Genomic DNA, 19,860 nt, shown 5'->3' with positions numbered 1-19,860 from the left:
AAAACTATAAAAAAGAAATAGTTACCGGCCAATTGAAAACTTTCTTCGAATTAGACATTCTTTAACATACTAAAAACTACTAGTAACATTAAAATGTTTTTTTTAAAAAATTGTTAGCATACATTGAAAAAAAAAACACCAAGACAAATTAAACTTTAAAATCTCAAAGCCTTTATTAAGAAATAATTTACCGAACCTCCGCTTGCGCTCCTCTTCAGAAAAGGTGGCAGGGCTATGATCCATCGTACGGCACTCGATTTCTCCTCCCTGGCTATCACTTATAAGGAAAGCAGGGAGGAGAAATCGAGCGCCGCATGATCGCCTTTTCTGAAGAGGAGCACAAGCGGAGTTTCAGTACGTTATTGCCTAATAAAGGCTTTGTGATTTTAAAATTGAATTAGTCTTTGTGGTTTTTTTTCAATGTATACTAACGATTTATTTTTGGATTTTTTTTTCATGTTACAGGTCCTTTAAAGGCGAACCACCCCTTTAATAAGACCTATTTGTTAGAACAATAAATGTAACTTCGGATTTCTTTTGGTTAGATTCACCTCCTTGTACTGTTTTTTATGATGGGAATATGGTCAACTGAGCACATCTACAAAACTGGTGGCATGAGAGGATAAATATTTGCTGAATCTTAACTTATTTTGTGGCATCTTTTCCTTTCATTTTTTTTTTTTAATTTTTTTACAAATAGCTTCAACTTGTGCAAATCATAACAAATTTGATTTTCCACTTAATGGCCTTATAACTTAAGAAATAACTTCATAAAATTGTGTAGACTAATAAGTGCATTTCTTCAAGTATTTGCAAAATAGTCGTATAAGCATCTTGTAGATGTTCCTCACAGCTTACTCGAAGTCACAGTTGCGGCTAGTGCCAGTCAAAAGACTGATTAACCATTTTATAAAAATTTCTATTATGTTCTCTGAAGTAAGAATAAAGTTGCTCTAGGACAGTTCTGTTCACTACAGGATGAGGGCGACCCTTGGACTCATGCAGACATCTTTCTCTACCGTCACTTCTGATACAGTAAAACCCCTTGGTCTGATTGAAGTAGAAGTTTGAAGACACGATTTTGGGCGGAAGATTTAGAAACCTCTCGACCTTCTGCAATTCCTTCAGTGGTTGTTTGATCAAGGTGTTGCCATCCACAATATGAATCTGATTCAGATTGAAATATTTCAGCCATCTTTCCATGTGCACATCATACATGCTCCTTTGGATGGCTTTATATTTGGTATTGAGTGCACCATTTTTAATAACAATGTCCTCAAAACGTTGCACAGATTTATGGTTTTCTAGTCTGTTATAGTATACTTGGGTATAATCGGATATAACCCTCTCAGTGGGGTCTCTCAAGATTATAAGCAGTTTAACCGAACTATTCATATCATGAATCCGTTCAGGTGCACGTAGAGAGGTGAAGTAACCGGGTGTCTTCTCAATGGTAATTTGATTTTCATAGGAGAACGGCATCAGATCTCTGTACCATTCTATCCCTTTAACATAATTCTCGTCCCAGTCAAAAAAATGTACTTCTGTCGCCGCTACCACAATATTAGGATGGATGTCCAGCATCTCCAGCAGTGCTCTGGTGCCACCCTTGCGGACTCCTACAATTATCGTTTGAGGTATATGACGGCTTGTACCAGGCGGCTGGACTTGCGTTGAATACTTCTCACTTGTATTGCCGAATACTCCTACTTCAAACTTGAGAACCTCCAGATCTGAAGCATTCTTCAGCAGATGATTATCATCTGGAGCCACCTGACTTGGAGTCAGTAGAAGTAGAGCGGAAACCAGTAGAACGGCCATGTAGAGGAAAGTCAAGAGATCAGTTCAACGTACAGCTAGACTGGGCTACCAACCATTTGTGAAGCATTAATCTTGAAGTCTTAGATGGAAAGGCCAGGTGGTTAGGAACTGTTTTCACAAGCATCTGGGAAGGAGACAAAAACATCAAAATAAGTAAAAAAAATAGAGAAAAATACACAATAAGGAATTTAGTACAGGTATAGGATCCCTTATCCGGAAACCCGATATCCAGAAAGCTCCGAATTAAGGAATGGGTCTCCCATTATCCAAATTTTTAAAAATGATTTCCTTTTCTCTGTAATAATAAAACAGTGCCTTGTACTTGATCCCAACTAAGATATAATTAATCCTTAATGGAAGTAAAACCAGACTATTGGGTTTATTTAATGTTTAAAATAATTTCTAGTAGAATTAAGGCATGAAGACCCAAATTACAGAAAGATCCGTTATCTGGAATACCCCATGTCCTGAGCATTCTGGATAACAGGTCCCATATCTGTAGTTATTTTCACCTAGCTCAGTTACCCAAACCAACCAGATTCCATTTTCCTGTAAATGTAAAATTGTTTGGTTAAAAGTTACTGAACTGGGACAAACTTTGCCGCAGTTACTATGTTCTTCCCCTTCATCGGCCTCACGGTTTATGGTTAAAAATAAACATTGTACATACACTGGAAAACTATATCACTTGTAGAGATGAAATATATTCATGTTAAACGCAAGTAACCACAGCCATCAAAGCTTCTTAGATTTGACACTAAAACAGATGGGAATTTATTTTAAGCCTCCTCAAATAGTAAAGCGGCATACTAATTCTCATTCATTAAAAACGGAAGCCTTTAAAACAAATAAAATTTACAGATGTTTCACCTGCAATGTGCAAGACATCTCTTCAGAGCTGAAGGGTAAAATGTTTTTACCACCAAGATATCCACGATTCTCTTTATTGTTATCTAGCTAGCATGTTATTGCTGAAAAAGTCATGTTATTCCCTAGGGGCATTTAACAAACAGCTGTTTCCAACTAATTAGTCCCCTTTGTAGAGCATGCATGTAGGTTGTGTGAAATAAAAAAAACTAGGGTTAGGCCTAGAACAAAGAATGCCCCAAAACATGGAGCTTTGCATCTATTTAGTGCGCTTTGCGTTGTGCCCCCCTTTTGTAAATGAGACCTCTCCTGTTCTGTTTACAGAGATGAATACATTCATGAGAAGGAAGATGGTGGTATTTACTGGTAAAATAAACTAGGTCCAGGTATGGGGCCTGTAATCCAAAATGCTCCGGACCTTGGCTTTTCAGGATAAGGGATCTTTCAGTAATTTGGATCTTCATACCGCCTACGTTGTTTCTTAAACTTGGTGTATTACCTCCAATGAAATTTAAATATATTCATTTATATTCATTGCAACATATGATACATCCGCTTAAAAGCACAGGTATGGGATAAAACCGTTAGAAAGCTTCTTACAAGTAAATACACTGCATTTATACCACTGTCACTGTTCCTACACATACATGTAGTCCAATCAACTACTAGAGGTCAGGCAGATATCAACTGGATCATTTTACAGGAGGTGTACTCATGGGAAGTACAGGCAATAATGGGATATTTACTTGTCTTCTACATGTCTCAGTATGGTTGGCCAATCGCTTACAACTGAGGACTTAATAGAACAGAATAACTTGAGAAACAACAATGCACTGAGGTCTTGTCTGCCATGCTTGAGCAGTATCATTTTGATAATCCCAAATAGTCTACACACAACAGGGAGCTTATTCTCTATGTCAGTGTTCACCAACCAGTGGCTCACTAGCAACATGTTGCTCACCAACCCCATGGATGGCCTCAAAGTAGGTGCTTATTTTTGAATTCCTGACTTGGAGGAATGTTTTGGTGGCATAAAAACCAGGTGTACTGCCAAACAGAGCATCCTATAGGCTGCCAGTCCACACTACCAAATAGCCTATCACAAAACTTATTTCCCCCTGGAACTATTTTCATTTCTGAAGGCCATAATGACATTCTTTGATTAAAGTGTCACATACTGATTCAATACACGGCAGCTTAAACTAAAATATAATTAATCTTTATTGGAAGCAAAACCAGCCTATTGAGTTTATTTAATGTTTACATGATTCTCTAGTAGATTTAAGGTATAAAGATCCAAATTACTGGAAAGCCCCAGGTCCCGAGCATTCTGGATAACAGGTCCCATACCTGTACTGCAATGAGCAGGTCCCATAAGGTCAATTTTTCCAGTTACCAAAGAAACATATTAATTACGCTAGTGAGTAAGAATCATATTCCCCAAAAATATGTAGCCCGGTATATAGAATACAAATAAATTCATTCATCATAAATAAGTGAAGTACAAAAGGATTTATAGCTATCACAGATTATATTATGCACGAAAAGGTAGATATGCCCGCTAGCACTCAACAATTGTTCAGCTTTCAACTTTTTTCTTTACACAATGTGTAATTGTCACACATAAGGGATAGTGCAAATCTGATATAAATATATAATAATAATAAATTCTAGAAACTCGACACTTAGGGGCAGATTTACCAAGCTCGAGTGAATAGTTCGAATGCAAAAATATTTGAATTTCGAAGTATTTTTTTGGGTACTTCGACCACTGAATTGGTCAAATTCGATCGAATCGAATGATTCGAAGTAAAAATCGTTCGACCATTCAATAATCAAAGTACTGTCTCTTTAAAAAATCCTTCGACTCAATACTTCACCAAGTAAAAGCCATCGAGTTGAATGTTAGCCTATGGGGACATTGTAGACATTGCACTTTTTATGATCGAATAAAAATCATTCGATCAATCGCTTGAAAAAGTTTGATTCGAGGGATTTTATCGTTCGATCAAACGATTTTTATTCGATCGTTCGATCGAACCTTTTGTGCTAAAATCCTTTGAATTCGATTTCGAAGGATTTTGCTTCGAGGGGTTTTTAACCTTCGAAATTTCGACCCTTGATAAATCTGCCTCTTAGAAAAGAATGAAAAGTAACAACGCATTTCAAACAAGTGAACGCAGTCATTACAATCCACCAAAGCAAGTTACCATGTCAATAGAAAATCAAAAATTACAAACCCCTACTACAAATCTGCTGCTTTCAACACTAAACCGCTGCTCAAAATATGGGATAACTTGAAGAATGGGTGAATCCTACTAGTCAAATGACTTTAGTCTGGATAGAAAAGTTGTAGGAAACCAATGCAAGCATATGTGTACGTCATGACTTTCTCATAAAATAAGCATCTAATGGACTTCAAAATAATTATTTCCCCCCTCGCTGACATGCTGGAGTGCTCAGTAATCCAGAATTTGACATTTACAATGACTTTTTGTACACCAGGTTCTTAAATAGGTGATGTCTTGTGACCTCATTTCCATGGGGGCACTATGTGAAGGCTATCTGACAGCAAGAAAGGAAAAGGCGGACAGCTATTATATTGCTAAATTCTACCTGACAAGTCACAGACAGGCAGCGAGGTGACAAGTACATATAACCCCCCAGCCGCCCGCCATACAAACACACATATAGACAAAAATAGCTTCCACAATATAAAAAAATAAGAGTTTGGGAAAAAAACACTGTTTAAATGAAATTCTGTAACAAAAAAAAAATAATAAGGGATGAATTGTAGAACATGAATAACTGTAGTCCATAAATATAGGAATGTAACAAAAGTCATTTATCATAGGGTTTTGGAGACCCATCCGCCTGAGAAAAAAAGGCTGCAAATTGTATAATGCATACAGATGCAGCCACTTTGGTTTGTCTGTTTGACACAGAATAACTAAACACAGATATCCCATTTATCTCATTTAACACAGAAAACTGCGTCACAACATCCCATCTAATTAAAGCATTCACCATTGTTCACAATGGTGCTTTGGTATGCTAATGGAAAGGTTAAATGCATTAAATGAGTTAAGATGACTTTAGATAACGCAGTTTCTTCAATTAACCCTGAGTCATGACGCATTTATCTCACAAATCCAAGTGGCTTCATCTGTATGTATATGATGTGTATGAAAAAATATCTTATGGAACTTAATGGGCATGGACAATCTCAACAGAACTTACTATGTTGTCTTTTATATAGTTTATGCTGTAATGTGTTCTTGTTATTGTACATATGCGGTACAGGTATAGGATCCCTTATCCGGAAACCCTTATCCAGAAAGCTCCGAATTACGGAATAGACTCCATTTTATCCAAATAATCCAAATTTTTTAAAAATGATTTCCTTTTTCTCTGTAATAATAAAAAAGTAGCTTGTACTTGATCCCAACTAAGATATAAACCAGCCTATTGGGTTTATTTAATGTTTACATGAATCTCTAGTAGATTTAAGGCATGAAGATCCAAATTACAGAAAGATCCGTTATCTGGAAAACCCCAGGTCCCGAGCATTCTGGATAACAGGTCCCATACCTGTATTGAGTTTGCCATGTCTGTATTATACTGTATGTACTTGCATATATATATATATATACTGTACATAACTATTTGGGGCCCATTCACTAAGCTCGAGTGAAGGAATAGAGGAAAATAGAGGAAAAAAACTTCGAATTTCAAATGTTTTTTTTGGCTACTTCGACCATCGAATTGGCTTCTTTGACCTTTGACTACGACCTTCGTCTTCTAATCGAACGATTCGAACTAAAAATCGTTCGACTATTCGATAGTCGAAGTACTGTCTCTTTAAAAAAAACTTCGACCCCCTAGTTCGCCACCTAAAAACTACCGAGACCCTAGGTAAATCTGCCCCTTAACGTTGTGTCTTTTTATGTTGCAAAACACCAATTTTCCAATTCATAAATCCTTATTCTCAATTCAATTGTTACAAAAATCTCAAATATTTAATTTTTCGAACAAATACCTTCCATTGACTTTCTTCCCAGGTTTTTAGATGCAGATTGATTTTTTTTTATTCATGAGATGATTTGGAATCTTGAACATCTGAATTCAGAAAACTCAGATCTGAAAATATTCCAATTTGTAATTTTTTGTGTACTTTTGCTAAAAAATGGCAAAAACGGTTCGAGGGAACTTAAGAGCCCATTATGAGTGGTGGGATTGAAAGAGTAGCTTGCAAGCTCCAACTTGAGCATTTGTATATAATTAAAAAAATTGATAATACCTATATTTATCTTCTATAACAGCACAAGCCATGTAAATACCATCTTTTCAACTGATGCTGATATTATGTATTTAGAATCTGAACTGATGCTTAGATTATATATTTTAAAGTTCCATTTCCCTTCGCCAGATGCGAAAGTTGCTGCTTAGCATGTAGACATCTCTTCTTATATTGACTGAAGAACATGGCAGGTACATGTGAAAAAAGCAATGACTCTGATATTTAATTCCTTTAGGGCAAACCTGAATGCAAAGAGCAATTCCAAAAGAAAATGTCAACTTGCTGAATTCCTCATCTGTTATTTAGGGCAGGTTACATTTTCAATTTCAGCAGGTCATGATAAGGTTTCAGTTAAAGTGGATAGGAAGTGGGACCAAAACAAGATGAAGCTGTTGTTGCAGTAAGTTTAGTTGCCCACAACAATTATTACAGTCATCCTCAGGTCAGTGCAAGATATTATTTCCCTCTCCCTATTTAAGGGAGAGATGGTTGCTAAAAAAATATATGAAATATTAAAAAAAACCTAACATTTGACTTGTAGCACACTACTGCACACAATATATAGCAATCTGATCCCATACAGGTATGTGATCTTTTATCCACAAACCAGATCCAGAAATCTCTTAATTCTAAATATAAATTATGGTTTATAGTCCGAAAATAATGATGGATTTTTTTTTTTCCATGCTGAAAGAAATGTTTCCAGTGTGTGAGATAGGTGTCTGAATTAGTATCTCCTGCGTGTGATCTGTATTGGGTATTAATTATTAAAAAATGCTGATTTCACTAACAAATCGGTAAAGGTCTACGTTATCCATCCACCTTGATAGTTGAGCCTATAGGAGCAACTGCTCAGGCATCATATGTAAACACTGTTAATTTGGAAGATTTACCCTTGTACAGATTTCTTATGGGAAGCCTTATCTGAAACACTTTTATCCAGAAAGCTCCAAACAACGAGAAAACCATCCCCCCCATAGAGCCCATTTTAAGCAAATAATTCCAATGTCTCCTTAATAATATCTTGTACTTGATGAAAACTAAGTGACAAAACAATTCTATTGTGTTTATTTCATGTTTAAAAGATTTTGGTTAATTATGGAAAAATCCCTCATCTGGAAAAGCCCCAGGTCCCAAGAATTGTGGTTAATAGATTATATAGTATAAACAGAAATATATTAATGCAGTAGAAAAGAGTCTAGAGAAAGGAATCTCAGATAGTTTGTGGTTTAAGCAACACAGTATATCAGGAAAGACTTAACATGGTATGATATGGGCATGCAATTTATCAAGAAAATGAAGGGGATACAGGAGAAGAAGGTGACTAGATCCAGGCACATGATAGCTAGAAACATACATCACAATATGAAACTGGAAGGGGGGAAACAGAAAAGTAACACAAGAAAAAATGTTCTTTACAGAAGGGATAATGAACACTGATAATGAACATGAAATGACCTTACAGAAGATGTGGTGGGGTCTAAAGGTGGCCATACACATCTCCTCGATATGGTCTAAAGGTGGCCATACACATCTCCTCGATATGGGAGGTGGGAGATTACGGGCAATACAGGTGGCCGGATTGCGGGACCGCGTCAAAGAACAGATCCGATGGGGTTTTTTTTACCCTGCCTGATCGACATCTGGCCAACTTTCGGCCAGATATTGTTCGGGGATGGCGCCACACACGGGCCAATAAGCTGTCAACTCGGTCTGTCTGCAGCTTTTATCGGGCCGTGTATGGGGGCCCAATGCAAACAAGTGTTTCAACAGTTAAACACACAGCGGCAAATTTACTAAAGGGCGAAGTGACTAGCGCTGGCGAAGATTTGCCAGAGTTACTGTTTTCAGGAACTTCGCTGATTTACTAACGTGCGCAGACGTTACTTCACTAGCGAAGGAGATAGACGCTAGCAGTGATTCGCACTATCGACAGGAGAATTTTTGCTCTGGAGACTGGACACTACTCCACAAATTCACTAAGATGCGGATTTTACTGAACGTTACCTCTTTCGCCAGCTCAGACCAGGAGAAGTACATTGGAGTGCATAGATCTTCATCATTCTTCTGTTACTTATAGTACATCATATTTTTTAGTGGTAAAAGTCCAAAAAACTCTGGCATCTATTCCTTTTTTCAGAGTGATAGCCAGCAAAAGTCCTTAAAATTTTTTTGGTTAACCGGGTTCCCCCCTACATTTTCTAACATATGGCACATAAACTATACAGTGGGCTCATGTGTAGGACAATATAACAACTTTATTTTATTTTATTAAGGTTCCCTGGGTTTGTGTAATGTAATGTATTTGCTGCAACATATACGTCCAGTCAACTTTAAATTTCCTGCCGTATGCAAATTAGCCTGAGCGAAGATCTCTAACGAAGTTGCGCTAGGATTTGTTTAGTAACGCTAGAGAAAATTCGTCATTGTTCGGTGCCCTGGATGCAACTTCGCATTTTAGTAAATTATCATTGTCGGAGTGAATTATCGCCTGGCGAAGTGTTGCGATGGCTGCGAAGCCGTCGCTGGTGAATTTTTGCTGCTTAGTAAATTCACCCTTTAAACCCATAATGATATTTTATAGACAGACTAAGTGGGCCAACTAGTTCTTTTCACCTGCCAAATCATGTTCTAGGCCACAGTGACTGAAAATAAATTTAATGATAAGAAAAAGTCTGAAGATCACTGCCTAAGGTTAATATGCTTCTAGCTGTTTTTTATTTAGTTCAAATATAGAACAGTTTTTTACATCTTGCTCATGTGGCTGATCTATTTGCTAAAGAGTATGTCCCTGTAATAATGATAGAATTATTCATGGCAAAATAAGATTTATTTACAGTATAGGCAACGTTTATATTTTTTACATCTATAAATGCTTGGTAAAACATATTTGCAGCAATGGCATCTCAATATTTTTATTCATACCCCGGTGATGTTTTGGAATGGTAGCAAAGCTTTTACATGTGAACACAGGGACTCTTAGGGGTATATTTATCAAAGAGTGAAGTAAGAGATCTCCACAGTCCTCTAGAGTGAAATTCCGCCACTCTCCATTAATTTCTATGGGATTTTGAAAGGCGTTTTTATCAAATTATCAACTTTCACCCATTGATAAATACTCTTTTAAAAATCCCATAGAAATTAATGGAGAGTGGCGGAATTTCACTCTAGAGGACTGTGGCGATCTCTATCTTCACTTTTTGATAAATATACCCCATAGACACGTAGGGGGTTATTTACTAAACTCCGAAAGCCAAAAACCCGAAAAATCTGTGTTTTTTTTTTTTACTATAAAATCCAAATTTTTAGCGGAATAAAAAACCACAAATTTGTCGGGATTTATTAAACCCTAAGGATGGAAAAAGTCAGAATCCAAAAATCCGGCATCTCAGACCTGCCAAAATTGCATATATGTCAATGGGAGAAGTCCCAAAGATATTTTGATCGATGCTGGGTTTCTTGCAATAATCCAAAAATTTTGTGGATTTCAGGCAAAAATCCGTCAAAACCGAGTTTTGGGTGGAAAATCTGAAAAATTGTTTTTTTTTCACGATTTATTTGTGTTTTTCCCAGAAACAAAATTTTCGGGAAAGTTTATTAATAAATAAGGAGAATAAACTCGTGCGGATTTGGTCGGCGTTGTTTTCAGGAAAAAAATTGAGATAAATTTGCCCCTTAGACAAGTGCTCAGCAAGACAAGCAGTATAAGTTTTCTTTAGAATAAAACCACACTAAAACAAGAGATGTCTTTTTCATTTATAATGTCCTATTCATTTCCATAAAAATAAAGTCTTGTAAAGTACAGGTATGGGATCCATTATCTGGAAAACCTGTTATCCAGAATGCTCTGAATTATGGAAAGGCTGTCTCTCATAGACTCTGTTTTATCCAAATTTTTAAATATGATTTTTTTTTCTCTATAATAATAATAAAACAGTACCTTGTACTTGATCCAAACTAAGATATAATTAATCCTTATTGGAAACCAGCCTATTGGGTTTATTAAATGTTACAATAATTTTCTAGCAGACTTCAAGTATGAAGATCCAATTTATGGAAAGATACGTTATCCGGAAAGCCCCAGGTCCCGCCGAGCATTCTGGATAGCAGGTCCCATACCTGTATATCCTACATGATGTTTTAAGGGATCATGTAATCGGAAAACATGTTTTTTTTCCAAAACGCATCAGTTAATAGTGCTACTATAGCAGAATTCTGCACTGAAATCCATTTCTCAAAAGAGCAAACAGATTTTTTTATATTCAATTTTGAAATCTGCCATGGGGCTAGACATTTTGTCAATTCCCCAGCTGCCCCAAGTCATGTGACTTGTGCTTGCACTTTAGGAGAGAAATGCTTTCTGGCAGGCTGCTGTTTTTCCTTCTCAATGTAACTGAATGTGTCTCAGTGGGACATGGGTTTTTACTATTGAGTGTTGTTCTTAGATCTACCAGGCAGCTGTTATCTTGTGTTAGGGAGCTGTTATCTGGTTACCTTCCCATTGTTCTTTTGTTTGGCTGCTGGGGGGTAAGGGAGGGGGGTTATATCACTCCAACTTGCAGTACAGCAGTAAAGAGTGATTGCAGTTTATCAGAGCACAAGTCACATGACTTGGGGCAGCTGGGAAATTGACAATATGTCTAGCCCCATGTCAGATTTCAAAATTGAATAAAAAAAAATCTGTTTGCTCTTTTGAGAAATGGATTTCAGTGCAGAATTCTGCTGGAGCAGCACTATTAACTGATTCATTTTGAATTTTTTTTTTTCCCATGACAGTATCCCTTTAACAAGTTACATTCCCAGTCCTAGTACTGTAGTTGGAAAAAAAAGGCTTTTTTTTTTTTATCCATTTTTTCTTTTGCAAGGCCATGCCCATTTTTTTTTTTTATCCCTTTTTTCTTTTGCAAGGCCATGCCCATTTCACTACAGGTTCCTCCAACCCCAAACATGCTTTCTCCTGTCATTGACTCCAAGAAACTAAGGGCACAGTGACACCTCACCATTAAAAGTATCTGTGAATCATAAACAGATACAGGACAGAACTCTGAACCCCGACACAAAACAGCTTTGTAACACTCTCTGGCACAGAGAATTTCAGGATACAGTGGCCCCAGCATTTCATGACACAGACATCCCAGCAATACATGAAACCGTATCAACATACATTTTCTTTAAAATGAAACCAAGGCTTTTTCATCATTTTTCCGTGGGATCCTTCATTTCCATATATGTCCAGGATCAATAGTATTAGTGCCTATTAATTAACATTCTAACTAGGGGCAACACTCACAATTAGATCTCACATGCCTAAACTATGGATAAAGAAACTTCTACAATGATATGATGCTGATTATTTTTTTTATACTAAATTTAGTAATGATGTTCCTTGAGGCATAAATGAAAGATAATTATAATAATGATGTCCTTAAAATAAATGGTTGTTGGCAACACCTGTCAGCGTTCCTCTCCAACTTGTAATGATTTCTTCTTTGGAGTAACAAATGAGCGTTTTGCACTGGCAATCGGCACGGATAACTTCCCAGCATGCCACCTTGAGGGTATTCGATGGGATCAAACAAATCTGCATTTTAGGAGTGTTCCTATAGGTTGGACATTAGTTCTTAAAATATATATTTTTTTCTTTAAAATGAACTTATAGGATAAAACTGGAAAGCATTTACTCTTATGCCAGGCGTTGTTCTATGCAATTCTCTCATTATTGAACTCACAGGACCTCAGGCGTACATCTGCTGACCTGCATCTGTATTTTCATCTCTGATCTGTTAGACGTTACACTTTACAACAAAGCCGAGCCACAGAAAGCATTCTGCACATACATGCCGGTTATTTATGACGCTGCTCTTATGTTATACCATTCAAGCATCAATACTTTATAGGGCAAAGTGATTTTTTAGCACAGACTTTTTACAGCACTACCCTTTTTATTTCAATGATAATATATTTATAGATGAATATTATTATACTGAGTATATATATATATATATATATATATATATATATATATATATATATATATATATATATATATTTCCAAGGGAAGCCAGCACTCACGAAAAGAAAACCATTTAAATGCCTGGGTGCTCGATCGACGAATGCTTAGGGGCAGATTTATCAAGGGTCGAATTTCGAAGTACAAAAAACTTTGAAATTCGACCTTGAATTAAAAAACTTCGAAACATAGCACTTCGGCAGGTTTAATTTGGCGAAGAATTGCAGTCAAAGTTTTTTTAAAGAGACAGCACTTCGATTATCGAATGGTCGAGCGATTTTTACTTCGAATCGAAGTAAATTCGAAGTCTTAGTATCCTATTCGATGGTTCAAAGTATCCAAAAAATTACTTTGAATTTCAAATTTTTTTACTTAGAAAATTCCCTCGAATTCACTTCGACCCTTAGGGGCAGATTTACTAAGCTCGAGTGAATAGTTCGAATCCAAAAATATTCGAATTTCAAAATAATTTTTTGGGTACTTCGACCATCGAATTGGTCGAATTCGATCGAATCGAATGATTCAAAGTAAAAATCGCTCGACCATTTGATAATCGAAGTACTGTCTCTTTAGAAAATCCTTTGACTTCGCCAAATAAAAGCTACCGAATTGAATGTTAGCCTATGGGGACATTGTAGATAGGTTTTGGGCACTTTTTATGATCGAATAAAAATCATTCGATCGAGTGCTTAAAATCGTTCGGATCGTTTGATCGAACCTTTTGCGCTAAAATCCTTCGAATTCGATATTCGAATTCAAAGGATTTTACTTTGGTAATCTGCCCCTTAGTAAATCTGCCCCTTTGTATAAACCAAAGAAGAGGATCAGCAGTCACAAGTCTTAAAAATATCAAGTAATAATTTAATATAGAGCTGATGGACTAACGTTTCGCCCGCCCCAGGGCCATTCTCAAAGTGCCATACAATTAGCGAAAATGGCTTAAATTCACGTACTGGCAGGAAAACCGCAATAGTGACGTGCATGCATCGTCATAAAGCCAGCGACTATCATTTAAAACATCCCACTGGAGTTGTAATAATCCATAAAATGTAAAACTTACTCATATGTATCTTCTCAGGTGTATCATAGTAGCAAGTAAAAATAAACATAAAAACAAAGCAATGTGCAACTCTATTATCTTTGTGGCAACATTGTAATGAAACCATATAAAATCTCATGTTACAATAAAGTCCGTTGCCCATGTTACTCTATGCTAAAATTTGAGCAGATGTTTAAAAATTAAAAAATTTAAATTGGCCCTTGGGGATACTTGTCCCGGTCATAAAATTCAGTACTCATCCTAAATTATTATAAATGATATTTGATATCTATTGTCTAAGATATTGTTATTGTTATGTATCAATTAAACTTACACTATAATAAATACACTGCAATTCTTCAATTATGTTACATGGCACCATCTCACTTACTCTGCTGCTCAGGTGATCCATCCCCCTTTTTTTGTGTATATCTATTATAATACACAAGAGCCATGAATATCCTGTAAATTATATCCTTATAAACGGTGAGTTCTGATGTCATCAGTTATAAACGGTGAGTTCTGATGTCATTTCTGTCACATGACTCACTGGAGCTTGTGTATTATAATAAATAAAGTACCCCCATTTGCAAAATATGAGGATATTAGAAGTTACCTCGGAGTTCCATGACCTGTATAAAAACACTCAGCCTTCGGCCTTGTGTTTTTATATGGTCATGAAACTATTCGGGGACTTATAATATCCTTATATTTTACAAGAGAGGGTACTTTATTCACTATATAATTAGCTTTGATCTCAAACAAAATGCACTCCTTCTTGCAGCCTACACTCGTCTAACCATTCATCTCTTTTCGCCTCTCATCCCTTCATCTCATTCCCAACAACAAGACTTTTTTCAGGCTTCTGTCTGTCTCTGGAACTCTCTGCCACAATCAGACCTTCCCCTTCCCTCCAAATACTCCCCAAAAACCACCTATTTAGAGAAACCTATTCAATGACCATAACTGATCAGTAGTCAACTTATATAAATAGCAATGAGTAAAATTTTTTTACCCATAGACTGTAATGGACTGTAATGGATGAAAATGGATGAAAAAAAATTGTTGCATGTCAAAAAAAAATGTTGTCGCCCATAGAATTCAATGCATTTTGGCTAATTTTTGCCTTTTTGCAAATTTTTGGTGAAGCAAAATGGGTCAGATTCGCCCATCACTAATAGTGATGGGCGAATTTATTTGCCAGGTGCGAATTTGCGCAATTTGCCGCCGGTATCAAAAAAATGTCGCCGGCTTCAAAAAAACAAAGTTTCGCAAATTTTTCGCCATTCCGCGAATTTTGTGGGAAATTCGCTAATTTTTTGGCAAAGCGAAACGGCGCATATTCACCCATCACTAATTATAACTAATTAGTACCCTTATATTTCAACTGTTCCCTCACCCTTCAAAAGAGCAAGACCCTTTTTTTATTCTGTACCCCTTGTTTGTTAAATTATTGTAGACCCATTGGTTATAATTATATGTAAAACTCTGTGTAACTAGCTGGTGCTATATAAATAAATGATATTATTATAGTATCTTGCCATAAGTATTTCCACCATAGTTAGTATAATACTGCAGGAAAATGTGAAAGCATGATGGTTCTTTAAGTTAAAAAATGATTGCAAATAAATATCTGAACGCTTACAGTCCTTAAATCATTAGAAGAAGACTCTTCAGCTTTATTTAGCGTGGCTCGTGTAGTTCATTACTAAAGCAAATGTGATAGATACATTCACTTTAGACAGGAACGCAAGACAAGAAGCAAATAAATAGTATTGATTGCCTCTATTTTGTCTAACAACTTTAATTGTACAGGACAGTTTGCAATTGATTAAGGATGACAGTTCTTTTTTTTTCCTGCTACATACAGATGAGGCTGACTTGTTTAAAACTAAGCTGTTCTTTATTTATACTATATATATATATATTCATATACATTATATGAATATTCTGTATATATTTTCCACTTCTAGTTTACACTGGAGAATAGGAGCTTAAAGGGGAGCTGTCATCCTAAAAATAAAATTCCCAATCCTATATTATGATGTTAGTAAAGCAAAATAAACTTCACTTACACTATAAAAAACATTTCAATCTTGTTTGTCTTATGTCTTGGGATTCACAATTACATCATGCAGGCAGGCGCCATTTTTGGACACTGTTATTAAGGCAAGTTTTGCATCATACCAAAATCTTGATGGACTACCAGAAGGACGACACATGATACCCATGCCTATCACTGGCTACACAATTAGACGGCGAGGAGGGAGGGGAAATGAGAAAAGTTCAGTGACATCTGGGAAGTGCAGAATGGAAAGTGAAAGTAATTGCCTATGGGGCAGGCAATATATGATTGACAGCTGAGACTTTTAAACACGTTTATATGGATGTTTAAAAAAAAGAATTAGATTTCATGTTTAATTTGAAAAGGTATTTTGTTATAAAACTTTTTTATGTCTGGGTGACAGGTCCACTTTAGGAGGAGTTAGAACTATCTATTAAAGGGACCAAACTCACTTTCGGATGCTTCATTCACTAGTAGGTGCTCCCAGCAAATACTTAAAAAGAAAGAAGGCTTGATCTAAATATTCATAAATATTTTTTTTTACAGTTAGGGGCAGATTTATCAAGGGTCGAATTTCGAAGTAAAAAAAATACTTCGAAATTCGACCATCAAATTAAAATACTTCAACTTCGAATATCGAAGTCGGAGGATTTTTCACCGAATTTGGCAATCGACCGATTTCAGCGTACGATCGAACGATTTTACTTTGATGTGTGAAGACTTAGAAATATGCATTAGAAGGTCCCCATAGGCTAACATAGCACATCGGCAGGTTTAATTTGGCAAACTATTGCAGTCAAAGTTTTTTTTAAAAGAGAAAGTACTTTGATTATTGAATATTCAAACTATTTTACTTCAAATCGGATTCGAAGTAAATTCGAAATCGTAGTATCCTATTCGATGGTCGAAGTATCCAAAAATTACTTTTAATTTTCAATTTTTTTTACTTCGAAAATTCCCTCGAATTCACTTCGGCCTTAGGGGCAAATTTACTAAGCTCGAGTGAATAGTTTGAATCCAAAAATATTCGAATTTCGTAAGTAATCTTTTGGGTACTTCAATCATCGAATTGGTCAAATTCGATCGAATCGAATGATTCGAACGAAAAATCGTTCGACCATTCGATATTCGAAGTACTGTCTCTTTAACCCTTTAACTGCCAAGAACGTAGCTCCTACGTTCTTTGAAAAAAGGCTTTAAGTGCCAAGAACGTAGGAGCTACGTTCTTTACTAAAACAGCTCTCTCTCTGCACACACTGCAAAATCAGCGTGCAGAGAGGAGCAGCTAGCAGCAGAACCCCCTAGGCAACGAGCTTACCTGAAAAAGATCGGCGATCCTCCACTCCAGAGTCGCAGAGAGACGCAGCAACAGCAGCAACCGATTCAGCAGCTTCCATGTCCCAAGCATCAGCACAGCACATGTTCCTGCTCCGCCCACGCACTTCCTGGTGCTGTGACTCAGCGTGTTTCAACTGAAAAGCACTGAAAAGGACTCCTCTTCATCTAGATTTGGTAAGTGCCCCTTATTTTACTTATTTACAGGTATTTACAGGCATTTACAGGCATTTACATATACACAGTACACATACTAGTAAAAGTAGTTTTTTTTTTTTTTTTTGATTTTCTGATTTTTTTGATTTTTCAAACTTTTGCACATATATTACATACTCAAATACATATATGCAAATATTTATACACTTTTTAGAGCTGTACATCCATGCATACACAAACACACACTTATAGGGGTTTTTTTTTGTTTTTTTAGTTCATTTTCTAAGTTTCCCTTATGTTATTTCCCTAAAAACTTTAGATTTCACAGCATGACTACTGGATCAAGCATTCTGACCTCTAACCACGCTGTCGGATCAGTTATTTTGTTATTTCGTTGATTTTCCTAATTGTATTTGCTTTTTTGTGATTTTTATTGCAGTTTTATGCTTGCATTGTTTTTCCTTATGTAATGTTTTAGCCTCATTTACACTTTGATAATTTGGGATAGAAACATATTTTTAGCAACTCTGTGTTCGTCAGAATGTGTACTTTCCAAAAATATATGGTTTTGGGGGGTCTTTGTACTGTTAGGGGGTCTTACGGCACATTATATTCAGTCAGAGTGCTATGTTCACAGGAGGCGAATTGACGGCTGAGAAAATTCTTATGCACTGTTTTTATTTGGGGTCCGCACGTGCCCACCTGCTTTGGTTTATCTATGCATATTGGGCATCAAACTGTTCAGTAGACCCTTAGTGTCAATATTTATGGTGTTTTCTAATTGTATGTAAGAAATTGGGTGAGATAAATGCGACCAACTGCAATATTTTTAGGCGATTTTCAGAAATGTCATAAAAACCGCTGCCTTTAGCATAGTATTGCAGTATGTAAGTTTGGAGTAGAAAGACAATTATAGCAAATTTTTATTTAGCAGAATGTGTACTTTCCAAAAATATATGGTTTTGGGGGGTCTTCGTACTGTTAGGGGGTCTTACGGCACATTACATGGAGTCAGAGTGCTATCTTCACAGAAGGCGAATTGACAGCCGAGAAAATTCTTAAGCACTATTTTCATTTGGGGTCCGCACGTGCCCACCTGCTTTGGTATATCTATGCATATTGGGCATCAAACTGTTCAGTAGACCCTTGGTGTCAATATTTATGGTGTTTTCTAATTGTATGTAAGAAATTGGGTGAGATAAATGCGACCAACTGCAATATTTTTAGGCGATTTTCAGAAATGTCATAAAAACCGCTGCCTTTAGCATAGTATTGCAGTATGTAAGTTTGGAGTAGAAAGACAATTATAGCAAATTTTTATTTAGCAGAATGTGTACTTTCCAAAAATATATGGTTTTGGGGGGTCTTCGTACTGTTAGGGGGTCTTACGGCACATTACATGGAGTCAGAGTGCTATCTTCACAGAAGGCGAATTGACAGCCGAGAAAATTCTTAAGCACTATTTTCATTTGGGGTCCGCACGTGCCCACCTGCTTTGGTATATCTATGCATATTGGGCATCAAACTGTTCAGTAGACCCTTGGTGTCAATATTTAGGGTGTTTTCTAATTGTATCTAAGAAATTGGGTGAGGTAAAAGCGACCAACTGCAATATTTTTTGGTGATTTTCAGAAATATCATATAAACCACTGCCTTTAGCGTTGCTTTGCAGTATGTACATTTGGAGCAGAAAGATAGTTTTAGCAAATTTTTATTCGGCACAAGGTGTACTTTCCAAAAATATATGGTTTTGGGGGGTCTTCGTACTGTTAGGGGGTCTTACGGCACATTATATGGAGTCAGAGTGCTATCTTCACAGAAGGCGAATTGACAGCGAGGAAATTCTTAAGCACGATTTTCATTTGGGGTCCGCACGTGCCCACCTGCTTTGGTATATTTATGCATATTGGGCATCAAACTGTTCAGTAGACCCTTAGCGTCAATATTTATGGTGTTTTCTAATTGTATATAAGAAATTGGGTGAGATAAATGCGACCAACTGCAATATTTCTAGGAGATTTTCAGAAATATCATAAAAACCACTGCCTTTAGCGTTGCTTTGCAGTATGTACGTTTGGAGTAGAAAGACAGTTTTAGCAAATTTTTATTCGGCAGAAGGTGTACTTTCCAAAAATATATGGTTTTCTGGGGTGAACCTAGTTTTTTGTACCTTTGCCTGTTGCAAAATGCTGTATATGTGCTGGTTATGCAGTATCTGGAATTACAGAACTCGTATGGGGTGTCTTCTTTCTGGGGCCCCTATACGC

General features: G+C 36.5%; 1 protein-coding gene across 3 annotated transcripts in view; it reads right to left on the bottom strand.

Annotated features, from left to right (window-relative positions):
* Window positions 1-570: 570 nt before the first annotated feature.
* The window catches only part of XB5817455.L (provisional ortholog of heparan sulfate-glucosamine 3-sulfotransferase 1 L homeolog), a 117,415-nt gene continuing 98,125 nt past the window's right edge, over window positions 571-19,860 (bottom strand). For all 3 annotated transcript variants that reach the window (XM_018225202.2, XM_018225203.2, XM_018225204.2), the window contains one exon: window positions 571-1,945. In XM_018225202.2, the coding sequence (XP_018080691.1) occupies window positions 877-1,821 (945 nt within the window). In that variant the 5' untranslated portion in view covers window positions 1,822-1,945 and the 3' untranslated portion in view covers window positions 571-876. The remainder of the gene's footprint in view (window positions 1,946-19,860) is intronic.

This window comes from Xenopus laevis, chromosome 7L (assembly GCF_017654675.1).
Source record: "Xenopus laevis strain J_2021 chromosome 7L, Xenopus_laevis_v10.1, whole genome shotgun sequence".
Classification (NCBI taxonomy): domain Eukaryota; kingdom Metazoa; phylum Chordata; class Amphibia; order Anura; family Pipidae; genus Xenopus; species Xenopus laevis.
This window is presented reverse-complemented; position numbering and strand designations above follow the sequence as displayed.